The following is a 25,932-nucleotide window of genomic DNA, read 5'->3' on the forward strand; positions in this document are numbered from 1 at the left end:
TGTTCGCATTCTTAATTGTCTGTAACAAAACGCCGCTCGTTGCTCAGGCTTTAACTCCCTGTTCGGAGCCTCACCGTGAGCGCGTGGGCTCAATAAACGCGCCAGTTCGATGCTCAAGAATCGTGGCTTTATTTGCAGAGATGCACTAAATAACAGGGCAATTGCTTCCTGACTCGCTTCCGTCGCTTTCCTACCATTCATCTCACATAGAGTAAAACATAGACACCCGTACGCTCCGCGGGCCCATTCAAGAAGCGCGTGCCTCGGGGGTGCGCACACAGTCACTCAGTCACGCCACACGCCACATACCACACGCCACACGCCACTCTAAACATTGCACATAGGAGTAAAGATGCATATCTCATAACACTTAACAATATAGGCTGTAATATATATATATTTTTTATTTGAGTAGTTAAACCTCCACCCACTCAAATTTAATTAAAATATTATTCTTCGTCACGTCATCCGCCCGACCCGCGGTTTAGCCACGGACACCGCGGCTGTCACCGCAATCCGCGCATCTCTAATGTACGGACCCCTGTTTGTCCCTGGACACGGACATTTGATCGCCCTACGCTATGCACAGAAACCTACATTTGATTTGTCGATTAAAATGAACGTGATCGATGAAATTCTTAATGATCAATTATCGATGAATTGACTAATCATGCCCATCCCTACACAGAACCCACTGCACTGGTCACAGGTTGTTTAAATGATATTCTGAGCGGAACACATGTACGACCTGCACTCCTAACATCTCCGACACTTCCATCCACGCCCTCTGGCACTGCACACCCACCCACTGTTCTGGAAAAAGGTTCTAACATCTCTGTCCACGTTCATGGGCAGTCACATCCCATTACGCCTCTCCCTCTGCTTACTCAGCGACATTTCTCAGCTCAACATTCTCGGTCCCAAAGACAAATACTTCTTAGTTATTTAAAAATACTTCTGGTCATTGCCAAGAAGACTATCCTCATGAATTGGAAAACCAGGAAACACGTAAACATTACACATTGCACTAAACTACTCATGGATCATATCCCAACCGAATCTCTCCAAAATACCAGTAATCAATCGTTGATCTCTGTCTGGACTCCACTCATGTTCTTTCTACAAACTACTGAAACATCAACTTCCATTTTTTTCCACTTCTCCCTACAAATCACATTATCTTACATGCATAAAACAGACATAAATCATGGGGATTTGTTGGTCTTGGGGAGCTGATTTTCATTTCTCTCCTGCGACTAGGTCAAGAATCAGAATACACTAGACAGTTCGCAAAAACCTCAGAAGTGTGAGTCCAGGCATCAGCCAATCAGGGACGAGCCATATATTCTGTGTTGGCAACGATTCCCAAGATCGAGGATTTAAAGCTGGAACAAATAGAATGTTTGGTGAATTTTATCAAGAGGAAAGACGTTATTGATCTACTTCTTACAGGATTTGGGAAAAGCTTAATATATCAGTTACCCCGTTAGCGGCGCATTACCATCGAGCGAACGAATTCTAACGCTGCGAGTTCAGACGGTTTCCACAAATTGAAACCGGCTGATGAAACAGGCTAGAGCTGATGGGGATGGGATGAGGAATATTAATAAACCCTGTAAACTGCATAAAGAAATGAATTACAAAACTATATAAAATAATAACAAATTATTTAAGTAAATCAGTCAACAAATAAAAACAATAATAAATCAATTAAAAAAAAAAACTAAAATCAAATCTGGCTAAAGAAGGATCTATCCCACTCCTCATGCACCCAAATCTCAAATTTTTTAATGCACCACACTGTTTTTAAAGTGTTTTTTAGGCACACATACACAACTGCACATTGGGGGGAAAAAAAAAATTAAATTAAAATGCATTTTCTTACACTGTCATTTAAGGAAAGGCTTTTGAGGTACATGAATAATTGGGAGGCTTAAACACCAATCTGAACAACTCATAACAAGGTTCCGACTCCTCTTCCTCTTCCGCTTGTAGCTGCACACACTGACATCTGTGCTCTTATTATCTCCAGACTTGTCATTATTCTCAACTTTGAGCTGATCTCTCCAGTAATACACTGTTAGAATCTATGAAACACTACACACAATGAGTCATTTATATTTACTGATGCTAAAACCTCACACTTACTCATGCATACACACTCTTAAAAACACACAACCATTACACTTTGCCTGCTGTGGAGTTGTATGTATTTGTATTGTATTGGTGTGTATTGTACTTAGTGTGTTGTCCTGTCCTAGATCAGTTTTATACAGCACTTTTCAGGACACTCAAAGAGACTTTACAGTTCATTATTCATTCACTCCTCACTCAGTGGTGGTAAGACCTACTTTGGTCCTGTTCTAGTCCAGGTTTAGTCCAGTGTTTTAAGTGGATATATCACATTATGCAGAATAAAATCTGAACACACATTTTAGAGGAACCTGCTTTCATTATGAGGACCAAAAATACTTGCGTCGTCAATCCTTTCATATTAGATTAGAAGTTCTGTTATGGGTTAAAATAGGGTGACCAAACGTCCCTTTTTCCCCGGACATGTTCGTATTTTGCGTCCTGTCCTGGGCGTCCAGGTTTTTTTTATAAAGTGATGAAAATGTCCGGGTTTTCATTACTGTTCATTGGGGGCATTAAACTGAGCATCTCTCGTAGCGTCTGTGACTCAGAAAGAGCGAGACACAAACAGTTGGTCAGTCTGCAACGTACCGAAGAACAAATGCGCATTTAACAATGACTTGGACAAGAAATTCTCTGTTTTCCATCCCGGTCGGGACAAGTGGGAGTCCATGTGCACAGGTTGTGAGGTGAGAGGACAGTGTCCCTCGTTTATCGCGGGGGTTACGTTCTAAAAATAACCCGCGATAGGTGAAATCCACGAAGTAGTCAACTTTATATTTTACAATTATTATATCTGTGTTAAGGGTGTAAAGCAGCATACACTTGATACACTTTTCTCAGACAGGACAGGTGCAACCCTTTTTTACTTCCTTCTTAAAACTTGTTGCTGCTGTCGTCCTTGTGTTATTTTCCTCCTTTTTTATGTAACAAACTGAAGTTTCATTTATTCCATAATGGAGCCCAACAGCGCAGAGTCCTGCACGGGTCCATTTTTGGAGACCCCCAGTACAACACCACACCCGCGCAGTACAGGACCGCACCTGCCCGTTAACCCGAGATAATATCAAACTTTTGCGCTGCCTACGCCACAGACTGAACCAAGACTAAACCAGGACTAACCCAGGACTGATCTAGGACTAATCCAGGACTAAACCAGAACTGAAACAGGATGCAGGAGAATAGACCGGCTCAGCTCTGTACCTCATGGAGTTAAACGCGGCAATTGCCCGATCGTGCTTTGCGGACAAACTGCTCGGCGTTCTCTCTCTTAAGTCCAAGATTAGTCCTGGTTTAGATCTGGTTTAGTCCTGACCCACCCGTGTGTAATTACTACCCGCCTGTAATACACAATACGCATTCATACGCTGTAAAAAAAGAAAAAAAAAAAAAAGCATGCAAAATTGCACAAAAAAAAATCTGAGAAACGGTACGATAGTTAAAGTTTGGAACTGTCTCCAGGAAATGAATGTAAGTCAATATAATGGCATAGAAACTAATCTGTGTGTGTGTTTGTGATGTGTGTGTGTGTGCATGTATGTTTGTTCTGTGTGTTTGTGTGTGTGAAGAAAAGGAGGATAATATATGGTCTTTTTGCGGTGGCTGTCCAAACATCTTGTCAACACAACAAAAGGCGACCATTCAAATGCACAGTGACTGCTTCCCCCGTATGGTCTGTAATAAGAATAATAATGCGTTTAAACGTCTCTCTGTCCAACACTCTTGTATTTGAAGCGGCTCGGCTCATTTGTCATTTTTCTCTTCTCACTTTTTAAAAACAAAAGCCTTGTATTGAGTCGGACATGACGGAGAGCTCCGCACAGAACATTTGTATTCTCAGCTGACGGAGCGTTCATTCTTTCACACCTCCACCTTCCCCCCTCCTCCTCCTCCTCTTCACGTGCACGCTCCTGTGACGTGCGCTCTCTTTTCACATGCTCTGTCCTCTCACGTGCACGCTCCTGTACCATTCAGACCAGAACCTCTCACCACAAGAGCACTTCCCCCTCTGCCTGTGGACTGCTTGAACCTGCTCTCATTAGACTCGTGTGTGTCACTCTGGACTGAGTTCTACACGTTCAAGAAAAGGCAGAACATCATGATGAATATTTGAATCTGATTGGTCAAAGAAATAATGAACTTAGTTAAATCCAGGCAACAGAAAAGCACAGACATCCTCCCTGTCCACAAATACACAAGCCATTTCCCGTCTGCACATTTTTCACAAACTAAAGAGTCTGTATTTCCTCTAAAATAGTCTGAAGTACATTTGTCAGCGCTGCCATGTTTGTTTTGGTTTGCCAGACTTCAGTGCTGCTCTGTGATTGGTGCGCCAACCAGTAGCTGGGTCCAATCGCACCAGCGGGGTCCAAGATGGATTCTCGAGAGTTTGTGAACTCACAAATATCAAGAGAAAACTGCTGTTGTGTCCTTAGGCAAGACACCCACATTGCCTCGTGTGAAAGTGGTGTGAGCGTGTGTGCTGGGGGTGGACAGAGGGACTGATGGTACAGATTGGCAGCCTCGCTTCCGTCAGTCTGTGACCACGATACTATCTCACCACCAGCGGGTTTAAAAATATGAATAATAAACTGGAAAGTGACTTTGAGCGTCTGCTAAATAAAACTAATGTATGATTATTATGACAGAATCCTCCTGCTAGAACACGTTCACTTGAAACAACTTCACAAGTACACAGACGACAAACACACTGCAAAGATTCTCTCTTTGTATTTATGGAGTCGATTTTTCATATTTTCATAATTAATGAAAATAGCAATAAAAAGTATTACAATTCTATCCACTTGCACGCTCTTCTCACATGCACACTCCTCCCACATGCACGCTCCTCCCACATGCACGCTCCTCCCACATGCACGCTCCTCTCACGTAAACACTCATCTCACGTGCACAGTGCTCTCACATGTACAGTCCTGTCATGTGCACGCTCTTGTCACATGCACGCTCTTGTTGCGTGCATGCTCCTGTCACATACGCACTTCTGTCACATGCACGCTCCTCTCACATACATACTCATGTCATGTGCACACTCCTGTCACGTGCACGCTCTTCTCACATGCACATTCTTCCTGTCACGTACACACTCCTCTCACATGCACGCTCCTCTCACATGCACACTCCTCTCACATGCACACTCCTCTCACATACACACTCCTCTCACATACACACTCCTCTCACATACACACTCCTCTCACATACACACTCCTCTCACATACACACTCCTCTCACATGCACACTCCTCTCACATACACACTCCTCTCACTTGCACGCTCCTCTTACATGTACGCTCTTCTCTCACACACGCTTTTCTCACATGCACACTCCTCTCACATGCACACTCTTCTTACATGTACACTCTTCTCACATACACACTCCTGTCACGTGCACACTCCTCTCACATACACACTCCTCTCACATGCACGCTCCACTTACATGTACACTCTTCTCACATACACACTCCTCTCACATGCACGCTTCTGTCACATGCACGCTCCTCTCACATACACGCTTCTGTCACATATACACTCCTGTCATGTGCACGCTCCTCTCACATACACACTTCTATCACGTGCACACTCCTCTCACATGTACAGTCCTGTGACATGCACACTCCTCTCACGTGCACGCTCTCCTCACATGTACACTCCTGTCACATGCACGCACAAGCCTGTCACATGTACATTCCTGTCACATACACACTCTTCTCACATACACACTCTTCTCACGTGCACGCTCCTCTCACATGCACGCTCCTCTCACGTGTACAATCCTCTCACGTGCACGCTCTACAGTCAGATCTGTAAAATCGCCTTTTTGCTTTTGCTCGTAGCGTTCCGTTTTCAAAACAGGTGCGCTACGTGTTGTCACCAAGTCAGATCTCCAGATGGGATAAGCAAGGCGTGAAAGTGCACGGTTCAACTCCCCTCTGCTTCCTCTAATTGCCCATATGCCCATGAGCAAACCAGTATGGCTTAGCAACCTTTTATAGTTTCAAAGTTAGCAGTTTAAGTCAATCCCTTTAGCGACGCCTCGTAATTGATGCTAACTTTTCTCCATTAAATTCTACTTTTTGTGTTCGTCTGTCACGCCATCAACAAACAGACTGCCATAAACTATAAAAATGGGATTTATTGGGACTAGGTGTAGCTCTGTGCGAGTTTACAACGTGGAGTTTTAGTGCTTTGGTAGTTTGAAGCCAGACAAAGGCAGAATTCTAAGCAGGAAGCGTATAAAACAAAAGCGAGAATAATGCAGGATGAGAAAGGTTAAAATGAATATGCATGAACCTGTAACACCGCCAAAAAAAAACAAAAAAAAAAACGGCCACTCTGAGGAACAGTTGTGGAGAGAATTGTTTTTGAAAAGTTGAATTTGCCCTGTTTCTTTGTGGAATATCTGAGGTAGAGATACAAGCTGCCAAGTCCAGCCATATGTTCCCAGCCCACAGAGAAGAGCAGAGATGTGTGTGTCTTCAGGTGAAATAAATGGTTAAAGCTAAAAATACAACATGATTAGAAAGGTCTTTTACATTTACATTACCTCCTACGCACTGATAGTTTGCAGGTGATGTCGTCAATAGGGCTGGGCGATATGGATCAGAAAATAGATCTCGATATACGATATACATCTCGATCTCTGTACAGGAAAAAAATAACCCGCTAAAATTTAAAACTGCAAAAACAAATCTGCCAAATTCCACAAGGTCTTTTTTTTTATTGAAGTGTAAGAGGTCGGCAGTTCATATAGGAACATTTAAAATTACAAAAAAAGCCCTGATTACATATTTCCTTCTTTTCATTCATAAATAAAACAACTCAACTCAAGCTCATCTTTGTATTAACTCTGTTATCCAGACCAGAACCAGAACCATGAGCTCCTTTAGCAGAGGAAGCTCACGATGTTCCTTATTTTCATAGATCCATGTTATTATCCAGCAGTAAGGAGCTGTGAGGTTTCTCACAATCCACTGCAGATCAAACCCAACGTTTCCAAACACTATTGTACAAGTGACACTGCAACAGATTATTGATTAAAATCTTCTGCATAAATAAACTTTACAACAAATAAAGCATAACGACTCTTGAGCCACATCAGCCCGTTTGACATTATAATATGTTTAATGCAGTTTTGTGCACGTGTGTTTACGTTTTACAGAAGCGAAACTTAAAAGAGCATGGCTAATTTGCATAAACCGCGCTCTCCTTGTGCCGCTAATGCTTTTCAACTTCTTTCGGACTAAAGGACACGACTCAGTGGAATATGAGGATGTGCTGCTGATGGTCTTGTCTGTAAATGGTGGAAAATTTTTGTGGCGCTAGAAGCTTTTCACTGGCACCAACTTTCGGCATTTACAGAGGTAGTGAATGAGACACAAGCGAGAAAAATCAGGAGGCGGGGGCACGGAAGACGACAGAGAAGGCAAAAAAGCGAAGTGGCGAAATCTGAATTGAATATAAACATTATATCGATATATACGATATGTCAGAATTCATACTGAGTTAAAAAAATATCTCGATATTTTAAATATATCGAGATATCGCCCACCCCTAGTCATCAACATTCCCCATTGCTGCTAACTGTAGGCACTACCCTGTTTGAGGCTCTGTTAGACTCCAGAGAGCTCCATTTGAACGCAGTTGTCACGTTTACATGAGAGATTTAATTCTGAATACAAATTAATTCTGCTTTAAGACCATGTAAACACTTAATTCCTAATGAAAATGATTATTCAGAATTACACTTAATTCCGAATTAAGTGGGTGGTTTATTATTTTAAAGTCGAATTAATTTATTTCTCGAGCATGTAAAGCAAGTGTCATTCTCTGGGGGCCATATTATGGCTCCTGACCGTGATGGGGGCTGGGGTTGGCTCGGCTGTAGAACAGAACTGTATGACCCTGATGACGCAGATTATATTCTTTGAAAACCGACATGCTTTCTTTACATATCAAACTGCTCGGTCCTTACACTGAACAAAAAAAAATAATCGGTCGTCCACTGTTCTTTGAAAACTTGGCAACTGTTCGTACTTTAACATGAGTCATTTTTCTGTCCTTAACTGCACTACAGAACTCTGCACGTGTGACTCTCACTGTTTGATCTAGGGCTTGTCAATTCAGTGGCAAAAATATGTCATATAATCATTTAAATATAAATATTCTTCACATAAAGATCATTAATCGAAAAAAAAAAAAATCAACAAAATACAAGATGCAGACGTGTTATTATTTGCCAAAAAGTAATTAAAAAAAAAAACAGGCCATGACAACTTTTGAGGATTGTCTCACAGGGCCAGGTCAAGTGGAGGGGGGCAGAGGGGCTGGGGGGCCAGTAAAAGGGGCATCGAGGGCCGGAGTTTGATGACCCCTGATGTAAACATTTACTACTACTTCAAAATAATTCCAGTCATTCAGCGCATGCTTGTTGTGTCGCCCTTCTGATACAAAAAGGATGATCTGGCTCCACCAGTCCTCTCTTCAGACTTTCATCCACGTCTCTTTGGATTTGTGAGCGGGATGTGGGAGTGGGCTGAGGTAGAGCAGCCGTTGACTCAGTCTGACTTCTTCCTTCCTTCTCTGACACTCTTGCCTTGGATCGTGTTTGTGGCGTAACAACAAACTAAGATGACAGGAAAACCGGTAGCAGCTAAATTGTGTGTTTTTTTTTCAGGTCGACGCAAATACGTTGGTGTCCCTGTCCAATAAGAACTGTTCCCCACCTCCAGACACTGAGCAGAATTACCATATTTTCCACACTATAGGGCGCACTCTTAAGCCTGCAACCCCATCAAAAAATGACCGCGTGCCCCGCAATCCAGAGTACCCTATACACGAATCCACTCGGGTTCCCAGCGCCACTTCAGTAAACTACAAAGCCGCACCACCTGCAGCGCACGCAAACACACACGGAGCAGACAGCGACCACACAGCAAAAAACACCCACAGACACACTCATCACTCCACGCTGACGAGGAACAGAATGGAGGAACTAACTGAAAAGGCGAGTGTTACGTTTGTGCACTTTTTGGGTTTTCCCTGTTTTCTTTTTATTGTTTATATTTTTGGTATGTGGAGGAGGAGTTCAAGTATCTCGGGGTCTTGTTCACGAGTGAGGGGAGGACGGAACGGGAGATTGACAGGCGGATCGGTGCAGCTTCGGCAGTGATGCGGTCGCTGTATCGGACCGTTGTGGTGAAGAGGGAGCTGAGCCGAAAGGCGAAGCTCTCGATTTACCGGTCAGTCTTCGTTCCTACTCTCACCTATGGTCATGAGCTCTGGGTAGTGACCGAAAGGACGAGATCGCAGATACAAGCGCTCGAAATGAGTTTCCTCCGCAGGGTGGCTGGGCGCTCCCTTAGAGATAGGGTGAGGAGCTCAGTCACACGGAAGGAGCTCGGAGTAGAGCCGCTGCTCCTCCACGTCGAGAGGAGCCAGTTGAGGTGGCTCGGGCATCTGTTCCGGATGTCTCCTGGACGCCTCCCTCGGGAGGTGTTCCGGGCATGTCCCACCGGGAGGAGGCCCCGGGGAAGACCCAGGACACGCTGGAGGGACTATGTCTCTCGGCTGGCCTGGGAACGCCTCGGGGTCCCCCTGGAGGAGCTGGAGGACGTGTCTGGGGTGAAGGAAGTCTGGGAGTCCCTGCTTAGGCTGCTGCCCCCGCGACCCGGCCCCGGATAAGCGGACGAAAATGGATGGATGGATGGATATTTTTGGTAAGCATTTCTGCCTAGTTTTGTTGTTGTAAGTTAATTATGTTTTTGTAGATTTTTTGTCCTCATTTCCGGCAGGAGGCCTTAAATGCGTGAGCCCGGCACCGCCTCTCTCTCTCTCGCTCTCTCCTCCTCCTCGTCCGCCGCCGCCGCAGGTACCAGAGCACACACGCCTCGCGCTGGGAGCCGCCCTGCTGGCTCCCCTGCTCCTTCGTTTTGGTAGCTGTTGTTAGCTGTTAGCCTTTTGTTTTGACCTGGTGGGACCGGCTGTCCTGTTTTCGCTTTTCTGTTGGGTTTAGGTTGTTGTTGTCTTTACGGGTGCTGGCACCGGCTCCTACGGCCCTGTATAGGGTTGGCCCGGTGTTGCCTTTTGTTCTGTTTTGGCCGGCTCATCAGGTCCACCTTTCTGTTGTTACTTTCTTGGTTTGGGCACAGGTAGGGTTTCTTTTTTGGGTTTAAAACATCTTTACACAAAGGAAAATAAACTAACTTTAATTTGGTTTCCGTGTCATTTTATAAATATGTTGGGACATAATTTTTCTGGGTCATAACAGCGAGTCCAATGTGCCACTCTGAGCTACAACTGAACAACTCAGTCACTGTGAACACGCCGACAATCCGTTGGTCCCAGACAGCACCCTCCCTACACACCACAACTGAACAAAGCCCAGAGTCACCGTGAACGCACCAAACTAAGTCCCACTGACCCATCCAACTGTTGTGTTTCCTTTAAAGTCAGTGCGGTTTATTTGTGAAAAAAAGTTTGAAAATAGACCATTTAATGACAGTGCGTCTTATAATCCAGAGCGCCTAATAGCCCAGAAAATATGGTATATAAAGACATTTCGGAATTATTATTTCCATGTAAACTCAAAGGAGAACATTTTAATTATGAACTATTGTATTTAATTCAGAAGACGAAGAGAAGGAAGAGGAGAAGGTAGAGGAAGAAGAAGAGATAAAGGACCCAAGTCTATAATTTCAATACTGACAAAAATGTGAATTTCTTTCCTATTCTAATCACAACATGTTACTACAAACCTCTACCATAAATGTGTTCAAAGACGTCTGCAATCAAAAGCACGATACGAAACTATACACTACAACTTCACAAACCTGACTCGATGTGCAGTACTTTCATTAGCGGGATGTGATCGATCTGAATGACTAAGCGCAAAGAGAAATAAAAGAAATAGGTGACTCGGTACATTGTTTGACAGGGATTATAGCATTTTCAAAACAATAAAAGTTAAGATGGTGATTTAAATGTTCCCATAGAAGTCAAATAGTCCCTCTTTAATCATTTTTATTACAGCCTTCTCATATTCCAATTTTGCAGTTCTCTAAAACAACCATTTTTCAATACATTTCCCATAGTTTGGATATTTTTATAGCACACTTTGACAATTTCACAGAGTGTCCCCAAAGGGCCACCGTAGCCGTCCAAAGCACTAAAAGGCAAAGGCGTGTGCACTTAGCTCTACAGATGTGTCCAAAATGGAGACAGCATGAAGCCAATGGTACTTTTCCACCAAAAACTAGGCCATCAAAACAGGTCAGAGCGGAAACGAACGCGAGGAGAGGTGATGTGGGGTGAAAATACGGCCTGGAATAATATGCCAAAACATTAAAAAAAAATAAAAATAAAAAATCTTGGCACTTTGAACAAATTTAGAACAATTTCCCACCCACCCCAAAATAAATAAATAAGTAAAATGTAATAAAATATGCACAAGTGACAGTGGCTTAACTTCAAAATGTTGATGCTCATAAGACAAAATTCTATTTCTGATCTAATTTCAATAATTGTCTTTCTTTATTTCAGCTTTAATCATGTTGTAGATATGTCACTTTTCTGGTTTAGGCTTGATCACCTGTTTGTCTCCATGGATACAGTGCCTTTGCCTGGAATGTTTCATAGCAAGGCATTCAAAGTCTTACATTACACAAAACTGACTCTTGTGAGCTTTGAGTCATGTTACTCCAGTGAGGTTCATTTGGTCTTCCGATATATTAATGTTAAGAATTTCATCGATTACGTTCATTTTTTATCGACAAACCGAATGTAGGTTGCTGTGCGTAGCGTAGGGTGACCAAACGTCTGTGTCCGGGGACAAACAGGGTCCGTACATGTGTCTCTGCATCAGAAGGAGCGAGACACAAACAGTGGGTCAGTCTGCAACGTGCCGAAGCGCAAATGCGTATTTAACGATGATTTGTACAAAAATTCCACGCTTTCCGTTCCCGTCGGGACAAGTGTGAGGCCATGTGCACAGTGTATAAAGCAGCACATATGTTTCAGTGTTCAGTGAGAAAAAGCTTTACCAGGTGAGAGCAGCACAATGTCGATCACGAGGCCTCACCTCCCTCCCCCCGTACGGTGTCCTGGTTTTGACAAATGCAAATCTGGTCGCACTAACCTGTATTCCAACTGAGTCATGTCCTTTAATCTGACAGAAGTTGAACCGCATCAGTGCACAAGAAATGTTTTTTTTCTTCACTTAGTTTCTGCAAATTAGCGATGTGGTTTTAAGTTTTGTTTCTGTGAGAGTTGCACAAAACTGAATTAAACACATTATAATGTCAAACGGGCTGATGTGGCTCTAGAGTCATTACGGTTTATATGTCATAAAGTTTATTTTATTTATGCAGATTAGTAGTGCAGATAGTAATAATAATGATGATCATTTTAATATAAAAATGTTAATGATTAATTCGATAATCGATCGTTAATTCTTCCGACGATTGATTAAGAAAATTTCATCGAATGCCCATCCCTAGTCACAACGATGCAATACGATAAAGATTGTAGAGTGTATTGATGGTGGATAGATGTGAGGGCTGGGGGGGAGACTCAGGGTGGGGGCTTTGTCTCCAATCCAAAATGGTCACCAGGCTGATTCGGAACCCTCCTTCCTTAAAGATGACCCATGCATGGGAGCTGAGAGCGCTGACGCAGACGGTGTTGTCGGGATAGGCTGTATAAATAGGGCTTCTGGGTAATTGAAGGCGTGGTTGAGATAAGCTGTCATTGGCTGGAGAGGAGGTTTAGGCGTAGTCCAGCTCCTTAATCTTAGTCAATCACATTAACTCCACTTATTAGTCTGTCTACATTCTCAAGGCTCAAAGTGTGTCTGTTCCACCTTGTGATGTCATGTAGAGGTACTTTTCATGTGAACAGCCTTTTACCTTTAGTTCAGCAGACTGGCAATTCCAGGTCTGAAATGATCCAAATGATTCTAGTGAAGGTGTGTGGAGTTTGAAAATACAGTGGAGCACTTCTTGTATTACCACATGACATCACAAGATGGAATAAAATGTTTTCAGTTTGAGAAAAGAACTCAGTTTAAATCTGCAGGGTTTGTGTTAAACATGTGTGAATGAAACAAAACACAACTCCAGGTCTGTTTGTGACGAGGAAACAACTTTGTCTTTTCTATCTCTCCATTTCCATGGAAACAAGCAGCTGACATTAAGAATTCATCTATATTTGCAATACAGCCCATTTAATTGAAGAAAATTTAAAAAATCTAATCAGAAAAGTTACTTAATACACCTTGAAATCCAATATGAAGTAGTGTAGATATTTCAGATTTTGCTCATATTCCACATGAGCAAAAACAATAGCGTCGTTAGCCTGTTTACTGATTAGTTTGATTGAAATAATGAGTGATGCGCGAGTACAGGAGGTAAAGGCTCAGACCGAGAGGATCAGAAACAGCCCCGTCCCCGCGGCGTGTGCAGTCTCTTAGCCTCGTCCTAATATTTACTCAGTCTAAATAAATATGCAGATTCAGGTTATTAAATGTTCCAAAGCTCCGAGGGAATCGTCCTCACCGCATGAAACGCTAACTCAACATGTGCTCGTGCGCTCTGCATCTGCAATAAGACTCAGCTCCATCCGTGGCCGGGCTTCAGACGATCACAACATTCTATACGCCGATGTTAATGAATACAAATGAGGAGCGGCTAAAATGAATATTGTTAAAATGCTAAATGATGTTGTAATACAGCGAGTTCTTGGGTTTAGACAATAATAGAAAACACCAGGTTCAACATTTGTGAATATGGATATTTCATGGGAAAGTACAATGTCATCAATTACACATGACATCACCACATTCTATAGGCCAATGTTATTTAACACAGATGGGGGAGTTAAAATGAGTATTGTTCAACTGCACATGTTTGTTGTAGTACAGGGTCTAGTTAGTAATAGAAATTAACAGGTTCCATATTTGTGAATTTACCTTTCTGATATTTCTTGGTAAAGTACAATATAATTAATATCAAAATCTGGCTCTTGCACGACATCATCATTCTAGAATCTGAAAACCACCAAAAAAACTATTAGGCTACGTTCAGACTGCAGGGCTTAATGCTCAATTCCGATTTTTTTGTGAAATCCGATGTTTTTGCGAGGTCGTTCACATTTCCAATTAAATGTGACTTGTATGTGACTCCAGTGTGAACATTAAACGGTCCGAAAGTGTCCCGCATGTGACACTGGAGACACGACGACGTCAACCACAGCGAGTGTCTCTGTGTTTACAGAAGTTGTCCAAACATGGACGCAGCATCGAGCACCTGGAGATTTTAAAGTTCCTCTCGTACCGGAGCCAGAACATGAACAACTTACTTGTTTTAAGGAGGAGATTGAGAAGGAGAAGGACGAGGTTTTTGGTCGTGGTGTTTTGTGGGGCAGCGGCAGCGACGTCCGTTGAAAGGAACATGTGGATGTGGAGACGGAGCCAAGAGTGGTGAGTGGTGATGTGCTTCACTTCAGTGACACGGAGTTCATTAACAATTTTCTCCTACTTCAGCGCAGAATAGTGACGTTTGTGTCTTGTTGATAACGTGTAGGTGGATGAATGCACTTTGACCGTTCACACTGAAGTCACATGTCAAAAGATCAGATATGTATCAGTTTCAGGAGCACATATCCAAGTGTCCTGGGTCACATTTGAAAAAAATCGGATCTGCGTCGTTCAGACTGTCATTAAAAGATCAGATACAGGTCACATAGAGGCCAAAAAATGGGATTTGGGTCACTTCAGGCTGCAGTCTGAACGCAGCCTTAGAGGATCAGTGGTTTTAATGTAGTCAAGGGATAAACAAAAGAAACAAGAGATGTTTCAACCAACAGTTACACAGACAGTGTTCATATTATGGAAATGTGACTTTTGTGTGACAAACTAGCATGCTAATTTGCACTTCCAGATTAACTTGCACTTCCATTAACATGATTTTTCAGTACAGAGTGGATTTACTTAGCCCTCAAGTGTGTACTGGAGCAAGACACATCTGCTCAAAAACGTGGAAAGAAACGAGTGCAAGACTTTTAAGACTTTAAAACTTTAAAGGAACTGTACAAAGTTCTACTGTCTTAAATAGGGCTCAACAGATATATCGGTTGGCCGATATTATCAGCTGATATTTGTACTTGGAGAGATATTGGCTATCGGCCTAAATCTTGCTGATATGGGCCGATAGTCGAGGTGGGCATGTTACACCTCGTCATAAAACTTAGACTCTCCATATTATATTATATTTTATGGATGTTCTTTTTGAGGCAGGATTGAAAAGACACAACATAAGACATAAGTGAAGACTGGACGTGTCTGTGTGAGCGGTGTGTGTTACAAATGTGTCAGTTTTGTAGCTACTTATGGTTCTTTCTCATTGTTTAGCTGCTGTAGATCTCACATAAACAGGCTGTTTTCTCTGACATTAGCCAACTGTAAAGTGACTATAGTGACTGTGTATATGTTTTTGGACCTGCATTAATATGTAAATGAACAGTTAATAGAAGTGTGAATGATCTGCATTTATGCATATATTTAATTAATGTGACACGCACGCATTTACCTCTAAAGGCTGATAGTGGTAGTTTACTTACTTTCTTTACTGGCTAGAATGTGAAATGAAAATGCCATTAGTCCGACCTACTGTCTTTAAATAATGACTGTAAAGAGGCAGAAAAACAATAAATGTCAACTAAATAAAACTAATTTAAAATCCAATAGGACCAAACCTAAGTTTTATAATCAACTGAAGATTTATAGTGAATTTTTTCACCACTAAATATATCTTTTTTCATATCTACTATCAGCACCTTCAGCTCCTGTTTTATCAGTATCATATTGGCTGCAAAAAAAATCCATACTGGTCGGGCCCTTGCCTTAAAGTTCTACACAATCATGATTAATCCGTATATCATTCGTTCATTCGTTTTTTTCCATTCTTCATTTAAACACAAAATCGAAAAACTGAAAAAACGAATCATTATCCATTTTTTCATTTTGGTTTTGGAGACAAATAACGATGAAAACTGTTGTTTTTTCGTTTTCTTATTTTTGGTTTTATATTGAAAAACGAATGATACACGGATTATGATTGAACCTGTGTCACCAGAGCCTTCACCTGCAGATTCACACACACAACTTTGTCTCATTCTCAGTTTATGGACAGACCAGGCCTCAGGTGTAAGCTCAGAACCTCCAGAATTCTCTCCTTGAGCTGTAGAGGCTGCACTAGCACTGATTCAGGATCGGTGCAGGTGCTGGGGTTTAGGGAGTGACCGTTCAGATCAGAGAGAGACATTTTAGGCTTAAACCAACTGAATTTCAGCACTGAAACTGTCAAATTAAAATGAAAGAGTACCTAAACCACAGCTACAGTGACAGGCCTGTGTAGCACCAGCCTCTCTCCCCTCTCCCTCTCCCTCTCCCCTCTCCCCTCTCTCCTCTCTTCTCTGTTCTCTCATGGAGCTTTCAGGCCACTGTATATTTGATGTGCACATGTTTAAATTATGAGAGCTAAAGACACTGTGCTGCCGTCTGACAGTGTGAAGGGACTGACAGGTGTAGAGCTCTAGAGTCTAGACTAAGAGATTGAACGTTTTATATTTGATGATGATCGCAAAAAAAATAAATGCTTGAAGTTCACTTTTAACAAATCGTTGCGAATAGTCATGTAATTAATCCTTAACCAACTCCAGTCTGATTTGATATTTTTTCTCTATTTAAAGGGCCCATATTGCACTATTTTCTGTTCTAATGTAGTTTCCTCATCACAAACAGACCTGGAGTTGTGTTTTGTTTCATTCACACATGTTTAACTCACAAACCCTGCACATTTAGGCTGTGTTCTTCTTTCAAATTGAAAATGTGGTGATACAGGAAGTACTCCACACACTCCACTCCACCAAATATCTCATCTCTATTAGACTAAAGGTAAAAGGTAGTTGTTAATTTGTTAATTTCATGACATCAGAAGGTGGAGTTTGAGCTTTGCAGATGTAGACAAACTAAACTTAGGGTGACCAAACGTCCGTTTTTCCCCGGACATGTCTGTATTTGGCATCCTGTCTGGGGCGTCCGTTTTTTTTTTTAAGTGATGGAAGTGTCTGGGTTTTCAGTACCGTTCATTGGGGGCATTAAACTGAGCTTCTCTCGTAGCGTCTGTGACTCAGAAAGAGCGAGACACAAACAGTCAGTCAGTCTGCAACATACCGAAATGCAAATGCACATTTAACAATGACTTGGACAAGAAATTCTCCGTTTTCCATCCCGGTTGAGATAAGTGTGAGTCCATGTGCATGTGATAGGTTAGAATGGTGCTATATGCCCCTAATGTTATGCTTTGTGCCCAGTGGCCGTGATACAGTTCAGGAGATTTCATGTTAATAAGTTAAAAACAGTAAAAAGGTTGGTAATAAATATTAATAAATATAAATTTAAATAAGCCTTAAAAACAGTTAAAAAACAGTTAAAAAAGAGTTAAAAGTTTATTAAAACGTTTATTTTAGTTTATTTTTCAGTACCATCCATCACATCTGTTATCGACTGCTTAGCCTGGGATTCAATGATCTGGTGATTGGTAATGCCTTCGCACGCCACTTGGGGGATTTCGCGCTCCTTCTCTTCATTGCATTAAACTTGTGCATGAAGGAAGCAGTGAGAAATCACTCAAGTGGTTCTTTTGTTTTCAGCAAAACACAACATACCCCTACTACACGGGTACAACATGCACAGGTTGCGAAGTGAGAGTACAGTGGTCCCTCGTTTATCACGGGGGTTACGTTCTGAAAATAACCTGCGATAGGTGCAAGTATCAACTTTATATTTTACAATTATTATATCTGTTTTAAGTCTGTAAAACCCTCCAGCACACACTTTATATCATTTTTTCAGACAGGACAGTTACAATCCTTTTAGCATCCTTCTTGAAACTTACTGCTGCTGTCGTCCTTTTGTTATTTTCCTCCTTCTTTATGTAACGAACCCAAGATTCTTTTATTCCGCAATGCAGCCTACAGCGCAGAGTCCTGCACGGGTCCATTTTTGGAATACAACACCACAACCGCGCAGTACAACGCCCGTTAACCCGAGATTATATCAAACTTTTGCGCTGTCTACACCATGGACTGAACCAAGACTAAACCAGGACTAACCCAGGACTAACCTAAGACTGATTCCAGGACTGAACTCGGACTAAACCAGAACTGAAACAGGACTCACTGTCTGGACGGGCTCGGAGGTGACCGCAGGAGAAAGGACCGGCTCAGCTCTGCACCTCACAGAGGTAAACGCGGCAATTGCCCGATCGCACTTTGTGGACAAACTGCTCGGCGTTCTCTCTCTTAAGTCCAAGATTAGTCCTGGTTTAGACCTGGTTTAGTCCTGACCCACCCATGTGTAAAAAAAAAAAAAAAAACAGAAAAAGAAAATCCGCGAAACAACGAGACCACGAAAGGTGAACCGCAACATAGCAAAGGACGAGTGTAGCTCAATGTCGAGGCCCCACCTCCCACCTCCTGTAAGGTGTCCGGGTTTTTACAAATGGAAATATGGTCACCCTAACTAAAATCAAACATGTGAATGAAACAAAACACAACTCCAGGTAGGTTTTTGATGAGGTAACAACATTATAAAATAACTTGAGGCTTATAAGAGTCAACTTTGCCTCATATAGGACCTTTAAAGATGCACATTACAAAATATAGAAGGAAAAATGTTAAGTCAAGTACCTCCAGGACTGAAGCAGGACTAAAAATAAACTATACTGGATGAAATCATCATATTCTTGTGAATGGGTTCACACTCAGTGCTCCGTACGACGCCTGTAAACTGTGACCTCAGCGCCCTCTCACACTCCGGCTTGTGAGCTGCTGTATTTTTGATGTGCACATGTTTAAAGGATGAGAGGAAAATATGAGAGAGAAGAGGGGAGGTGACAGAGACAGAGAAAGAGAGAGTCTGCAGAGGAGAAGAGGTTTAACCTGGGACTCTGTGGCTCTTCTGATGCTCAAGGACACATCAGCCTGGTTCTTATAGGTTGTGTTCATGTGACAGCACAACTTTCTAGAATTCATATGGTTTAAAAGTAAAGGACACATATGATTCACATTACTTTACATTTTTTATTTCAGAAACCTCAAATATACCTTTTACTGATAATAACTGTAATGCTGATTTATTCTTAATTACGAAGACATGGGACATGATCCTCATGTGAGTCTTTCATTTGGGCTGCCAGTTTCAGTGCTTAAATTGTGCTTAAGTTTGGTTTTACCTGGTGTTTGTTGGTGGAGTTAAAGTGGATCTGTTTGGTTGGAGTTTGGTTTTACCTGGTACTTGTTGGTGGAGTTAAAGAGGATCTGTTTGGTTGGAGTTTGGTTTTACCTGGTACTTGTTGGTGGAGTTAAAGAGGATCTGTTTGGTTGGAGTTTGGTTTTACCTGGTGTTTGTTGGTGGAGTTAAAGTGGATCTGTTTGGTTGGAGTTTGGTTTTACCTGGTACTTGTTGGTGGAGTTAAAGGGGATCTCTGCCACTTTGGGGTTTCTGTCCCTCATTTTGCGCACACTGCCACAGCAAACCTCGATACATTTGAGCAGAGCCGACTCTGACGCGTCTCCAGCTGTGTCACGCTAAAACACAAGAAGAAGAAAAAGAAGAGGAAAGAGTATGAGGGGTGATCAGGAGAGAGCTGCACAATATTTTATAGTCTGGATCATAACATGGAGATGGTGAAGGAGCCTGGAGCTCTCCGTAGGACAAGCACATCAATATGTGCAATGTTTAATAAGAGAGATGTTTTCATTTTCATTGTGGTATCAAAATCTCTGATCGATACTATTTATCTTAGTTTCAAAATCAAGTTCAAATTCCAGTATTGTGACAAAGTCTAATGTAGCATGGCAAATAGGGCAAAAATATTTATCAAGATTTCTTTTAAGTAAGTAATTTTTTTAAATTTATACAGCGTTTTTCACAGACATATGTGACAAAGACGCTTTACAGAGCATTAGTCATTCACTCCAGACCCGGTGGTGGTACGATACTGTTGTAGCCACAGCTGCCCTGGGGCAGACTGACTGAAATGTGCCTGCCAGTCTGCACCATCTGACCACCAGCATCTCTCACGCACACACCACTTTCATACTGGGCAATGTGAGTGAAGTGCTTTGCCTCAGGACACAATGACAGTTTTTCCATGTGGCGCCCCCCTGTGACACCTGATTTTCCCAATGGTCTCCCATCCAAGTCCTGACCAGGCCTGGCCCTGCTGAGCTTCTGAGATATGACGAGATCAGGCTTTGACAAGCTGGTATGGCCACATACTTGATAACTTCCTTTTTTGTTCAATTTAATTTTATTTAAAACTAATTAAAATGCTCTAAATATGATTTCCTGAACATTAACAAGACAGAATTTTAATTAATGCCATTTAACATACACACACACAAAAAAAGAAAATAGATCAAATCTTCACTCCAAAGTCTTGCTCTGAATGACCTGTTTTTACTGGCTGTGGATCTCTCCTTTCAAAAACACCCGTCTGATCACTGTCCATTAGAAACAACTGATCTCAATTAAACTGGGATTAAAAGCACAGGCCTGATTTGGCACAATCCCATCCCTGTACACCCTGAGCTGCCTGGACACGTTTAAGTGACTCAAAACCTGCACAGGTGTGAAACCTCAGAAAGAAATCACATTACTCATATCAGATTTACATCTCAGTAATCGGATAACTCCAGAAATCAGATTATGATCATAGTTTGGTGTGTTTGTGTGTTGTACAGTAGCGCACACCTGTCAGTGTCAGTCTCCAGTGTGTTACAGTGGCTCAGAGGAGTCGTGTCTCTTCTCTGCTGTCATTGATTAGACTGAACCTGAGAGCTCATACTTTAGCTCCATTATGCTGCTCATGTATTATTCAGGGCCTTGTTTTATCTGCGGAGCACCTCATGTCTCCTTTCACCGCAGACATACACTTACACGCACACAAACACGGATAGAACACAGAATCACAGACTTAAAACGTGCACAAATACAGATAGAACACAGACTCTGGATCAACAGCACTGGACATACCACAAACACAATATGACCACTCAGATTCAGGAGGAGGAGATACGGTTTCAAACCATGACCAGCATGAGAGACAGAGACAGGCACAGCTACTAAGACAGAAATATAATGTAAAATAAACTTGTACGAGCTTTAATCATGCTATATTTATTTAGAGGTTCCATGTTATGAAAAAAAAAACTTTTGTGAGATTTAAACCATGTTAAAACATTGTTACTTAAAAAAAATCAGACCTGGAGTTGTGTTTTGTTTCATTCACACATGTTTGAGTAACTCTTTATTATTAGTCGGTTAACATCTCCAAAGCAGAAAATGCTCTTTTCCACCTTGTGATGTCATGTGGTAATACAGAGAGCTCCACTGTGTTTTTAAACTCCATACAATTTCACTAGAATAATCCAAGTGGAGGAGTTCAAGTATCTCTGGGTCTTGTTCACGAGTGAGGGGAGCGTGGAGCATGAGATTGACAGGTGGATCGGTGCAGCGTCTGCAGTGATGCGGTCGCTGTATTGGACCATTGTGGTGAAGATGGAGCTGAGCCACAAGCTCTCGATTTACCAGTCAGTCTACGTTCCTCCCCTCACCTATGGTCATGAGCTCTGGGTAATGACCGAAAGGACGAGATCACAGATACAAGCTGCCGAAATTAGTTTCCTGTGAAGGGTGTCTGGGTGCTCCCTTAGAGATAGGGTGAGGAGCTCAGTCACACGAGGAGCTCGGAGTAGAGCCACTGCTCCTCCACGTCGAGAGGAGCAGTTAAGTTGGCTTGGGCACCTGCTCCAGATGCCTCCTGGGCGTCTCCCTCGGGAGGTGCTCCGGGCACGTCCCACATGCACGAGGGACTATATCTCTTGGCTGGCCTGGAACAACTTTGGGTCCCCCGGAGGAGCTGGAGGATGTGTCCCCCCGGAGGAAGTCTGGGAGTCTCTGCTTAGACTGCTGCTCCAGCCCGGCCCCGGTTAAGTGGAAGAAAATGGATGGATAGATGAATAGAATAATCCAGATATTTTCAGCCCTGGATTTACCAGTCTGTACTGAACTAAAGGTAAAAGTTGCACTACATGACATCACAAGGTGGAATAGAGCATTCTGAGCTTTGGAGATGTACAAGTGTCTCCATGGCCGAGCACCAAAGTCCATCTGTGACATGTTAGTGTCATATGAACCATCTCACACTCTGAGGAGCTCAGGGACCGGCCTCCTGCTGGTGCCCAGAGTCACGACTAAACAAGGGGAGTCAGAGTTTCAGGTTCATGCAGCTAAAACCTGGAACAGTCTGAACATGTGAGACAGACTCTTCTGTGACGCTGTTTAAATCCAGGCTCAAAACATTTCTGTTTAACTGTGCATATAACTGAAAGGTTTTCATTCTGCACTCTTCTCTCCAATTTATGTCTCTCTTTTTTCAATTTTAATCTTCATGATTATTTATGTTTTGATTTGTTTTTATTATGATTTTAATGTATTTCTTATTCTGTAAAGCACTTTGAATTACTTTGTGTACGAATGGTGCTGTACAAATAAACTTGCCTTGCCTTGGAGATGTAGACAGACTAATAATAAAGAGTTACTCAAACATGTGTGAATGAAACAAAACACAACTACAGGTCTGTTTTTGTTGAGGAAATAGTATTATAACATGATTTAAAGCTCAAGAGTCACTTTGCTTAATAATACATGAGCTTTAATCCAGAGTAGAGAGCCTCATGCAGAGAGATGGATCAGACAGAAAATGTGCACAGACTATAGCTGCTCCTCATTGATTCAGTCAGAGCCTTTAGCGCATCTTGGATCTGATTCACGATGTTATGATTCAAACGAAGTGAAGAGACTAAAAACAATATTAGCCCAATGTCTGTCCGCACAACACTTTCACTAATTGGTTTTTCACATCAGCTCAAACTCTCCAGTCTCCCTTTGCCTGTGTCTCCGTGCTCTTATCTGCTCCATTTTGCTCCGCTCATAAGTTACATAACAACATCAAACGGCTTTCTGAAATGGAACCGAGCTTGTGCGATCTGTTATTGTCGTAATAAATGCAAAAACCAACCGTAAAACTTGCAAATTACACGTTTTTCTATGCATTTAAATGTTGCGTATTAACTCGGAGACTGTCCCGGCGCAGTCTGTCACGCAAACGGGATCAGGAGGTGGTTTTTCGGAGCCCAAATTCAGATTATCCTTGTTTTGGATGCGCGCCGTTCCGAAGTTTGTTTTTCATGCTTTTGTGGCTTTATCGATTCAGACTTGGGTGACATTAAGTAGTTGTTTTTTGGGGGCAGATTTTGAATGAGGAAAATTCATTACCTGTGAAATCCAGTGTGATGATCGCTGCAAATCATCCCAGCAGCAAAGCCAATATATTATAATGATGTTCAGTGCCCAAAAGTCGAGGGAAGGGGCGGCGGCGAGACAAGAGAAGGCCCTTTATTCCTGTTTACTGATTCATGACGGTGTTGGGCGAGATGTGTCCTGGTGAATGGCATTGCTGTGGCGTCAGCTGCACTGGGGACTCAGCAGCTTCCATTTGAAAGACTCTACAAGTTTTTTTTGTGTGCGTGTGTTTGAGGAAAATGTTCAGATGGTGAAAGAAGAAGGGCTAAGTGGAGCAGGAGGTGAAGCAGGTCACTGTAAACAAAATGGCTGGTGTATTACTTTGGGAACGTTTATCTTCTCTTTGTCACGCCTTGACGATTTAGCCAGCGTATGCCGACGTATGAAAAATTTGTAAATACGCTGGCGTATGTCAGATAAGTTATAGGTAAGTTTTGTATAAGTTATGAGCACGCTGAAGAACGCTGGCATACATCGACGTATGGCAAGGTCTTTGAAAGATTTTGAGCATGCTGAAAATTTCTCATAGGTTATGTGATCGTTCACACACAGTCACACACGTTAAGTGAAAGTTACTCATAAGTCCTAATACGCTGAGATAATGTCTAGTGTACCTATAATTTATGAGTAATGTGCTTTGAAACTATGGCTACGTTCAGACTGCAGGGCTTAACGCTCAATTCTGATTTTTTTGTGAAATCCGATGATTTTGCGAGGTCGTTCACCTTTCCACTTAAATGTGACTTGTATGTGACTCCAGTGTGAACAGTAAATGGCCCTTAAGTGTCCCGCATGTGCACTGGAGACACGACGATGTCAACCACAGTGAGCGTGCTCTGTGTTTACAGAAGTTGTCCAAACATGGACGCGAGCACTGAGCACCTGACGATTTGAAAGTTCCTCTTGTACTGGAGCCAGAACATGAACAACTTACATGGTTTAAGGAGGAGATTGAGAAGGAGAAGGACGAGGTTTTTGGCCGTGGCGTTTTGTGGGACAGTGGCAGCGACGTCTGTTGAAAGGAACATGTGGATGCGGAGACGTAGCCAAGAGTTTATTAACAATTTTCACCTACTTCAGCGCAGAATAGTGACGTTTGTGGTTTGTTGATAACGTGTAGGTGGATGAATGCACTTTGGCCGTTCACACTGAAGTCGCATGTCAAAAGATCAGATATGTATCGGTTTCAGGAGCACATATCCAAGTGGCCTGGGTCACATTTGAAAAAATCAGATCTGTGTCGTTCAGACTGTCACTAAAAGATCAGATACAGGTCACATAGAAGCCAAAAAATCGGATTTGGGTCACTTCAGGCTGCAGTCTGAACGCAGCCTATGTGTAACTTATGTCAAACTTACCTCCAACACATATTGACATATGCGAACGTATTTGACATTTCCAACGACCACAGAACTTACTAAGCGTGTTTCTAACATATAGATACCGTATAATGGTGTATTGTCAGTGTGTTGGGAAATTGGTATATAAAAATGAGGAGGAAACAGTCTGTACTCCTCCAGACTTCATGATAAGCAGACCCTGTGGTACCAGAGATGGGGGATCTGGCAAGGCTGAGACGAGAATACAAAGTAGTTGTCCTCCAACATCAGCATGATCTCATCGATCTGTCACTGTACCAGTTGCGTGCCAATAGAGCCAGAAGAAAAAGAGATCAGTGGTGGAGAAGGAACTGGGTGAGACCAAGCGCCGTGAGTGTCGGCGATACGCTGCCGTGCGCTGTGCAAAAGTTAGACTGTTGTTGGGCATAAGCTGTGGATGCTGGCAACACTCTGAGCACTGAGCACTTTAAGTATAGGTATAGGTTATATACATGTTATCAAAACATTCTATATAAGTTACTAATGTGTCATGTGTACATCCAACTCATTATGAATACGTATCCCTCATGCTCTCCTCGGGGTCACATTATTTCAAAGAACTTTTTTTTTCCTTCCCGCTCTCTTGGGGCGGGTCAGTCAGACCCAAAAATTAATTTTCTCGCCTGGCGAGAATTTATTTGAAAATTAATTTTTGGGTCTGACTGACCCGCCCCAAGAGAGCGGGAAGGAAAAAAAAAATCTTCTGGTTAATGTGACCCCGAGGAGAGCGTGAGGGTTACACTATGTATACGCTCAAAATTGAAAGAAAAAAAAAAACATTCAGCGTATGTCAGCATTTCAGGGAAATTCTGGTACGTTGGCATACACTGACTAAATAGTCAAGGTGTGACAGGACCATTAGTGGGATTCAAACACAGAATGTCTGTCTTCTTCTACATCCATCTCGACCGCTTTGTTTACTCTTGTGCTGTTCCACAAAAGGGACACAGACAGGCGCTGGAGTTTGACGTCATGGCTT

At 42.4% G+C, this 25,932-nt stretch overlaps 1 protein-coding gene across 1 annotated transcript in view; it reads right to left on the minus strand.

Moving 5' to 3' along the window:
- The window catches only part of atp1a2a (ATPase Na+/K+ transporting subunit alpha 2a), a 350,773-nt gene that overhangs the window by 149,777 nt on the left and 175,064 nt on the right, over positions 1 to 25,932 (minus strand). Inside the window, exon 11 of the mRNA XM_055151513.1 lies at positions 19,659 to 19,793. Within this exon, the coding sequence (XP_055007488.1) occupies positions 19,659 to 19,793 (135 nt within the window). The remainder of the gene's footprint in view (positions 1 to 19,658; positions 19,794 to 25,932) is intronic.

This window comes from Boleophthalmus pectinirostris, unplaced genomic scaffold (genome assembly GCF_026225935.1).
Source record: "Boleophthalmus pectinirostris isolate CB_2022bp ecotype Guang Dong unplaced genomic scaffold, ASM2622593v1 HiC_scaffold_16, whole genome shotgun sequence".
NCBI lineage: Eukaryota > Metazoa > Chordata > Actinopteri > Gobiiformes > Gobiidae > Boleophthalmus > Boleophthalmus pectinirostris.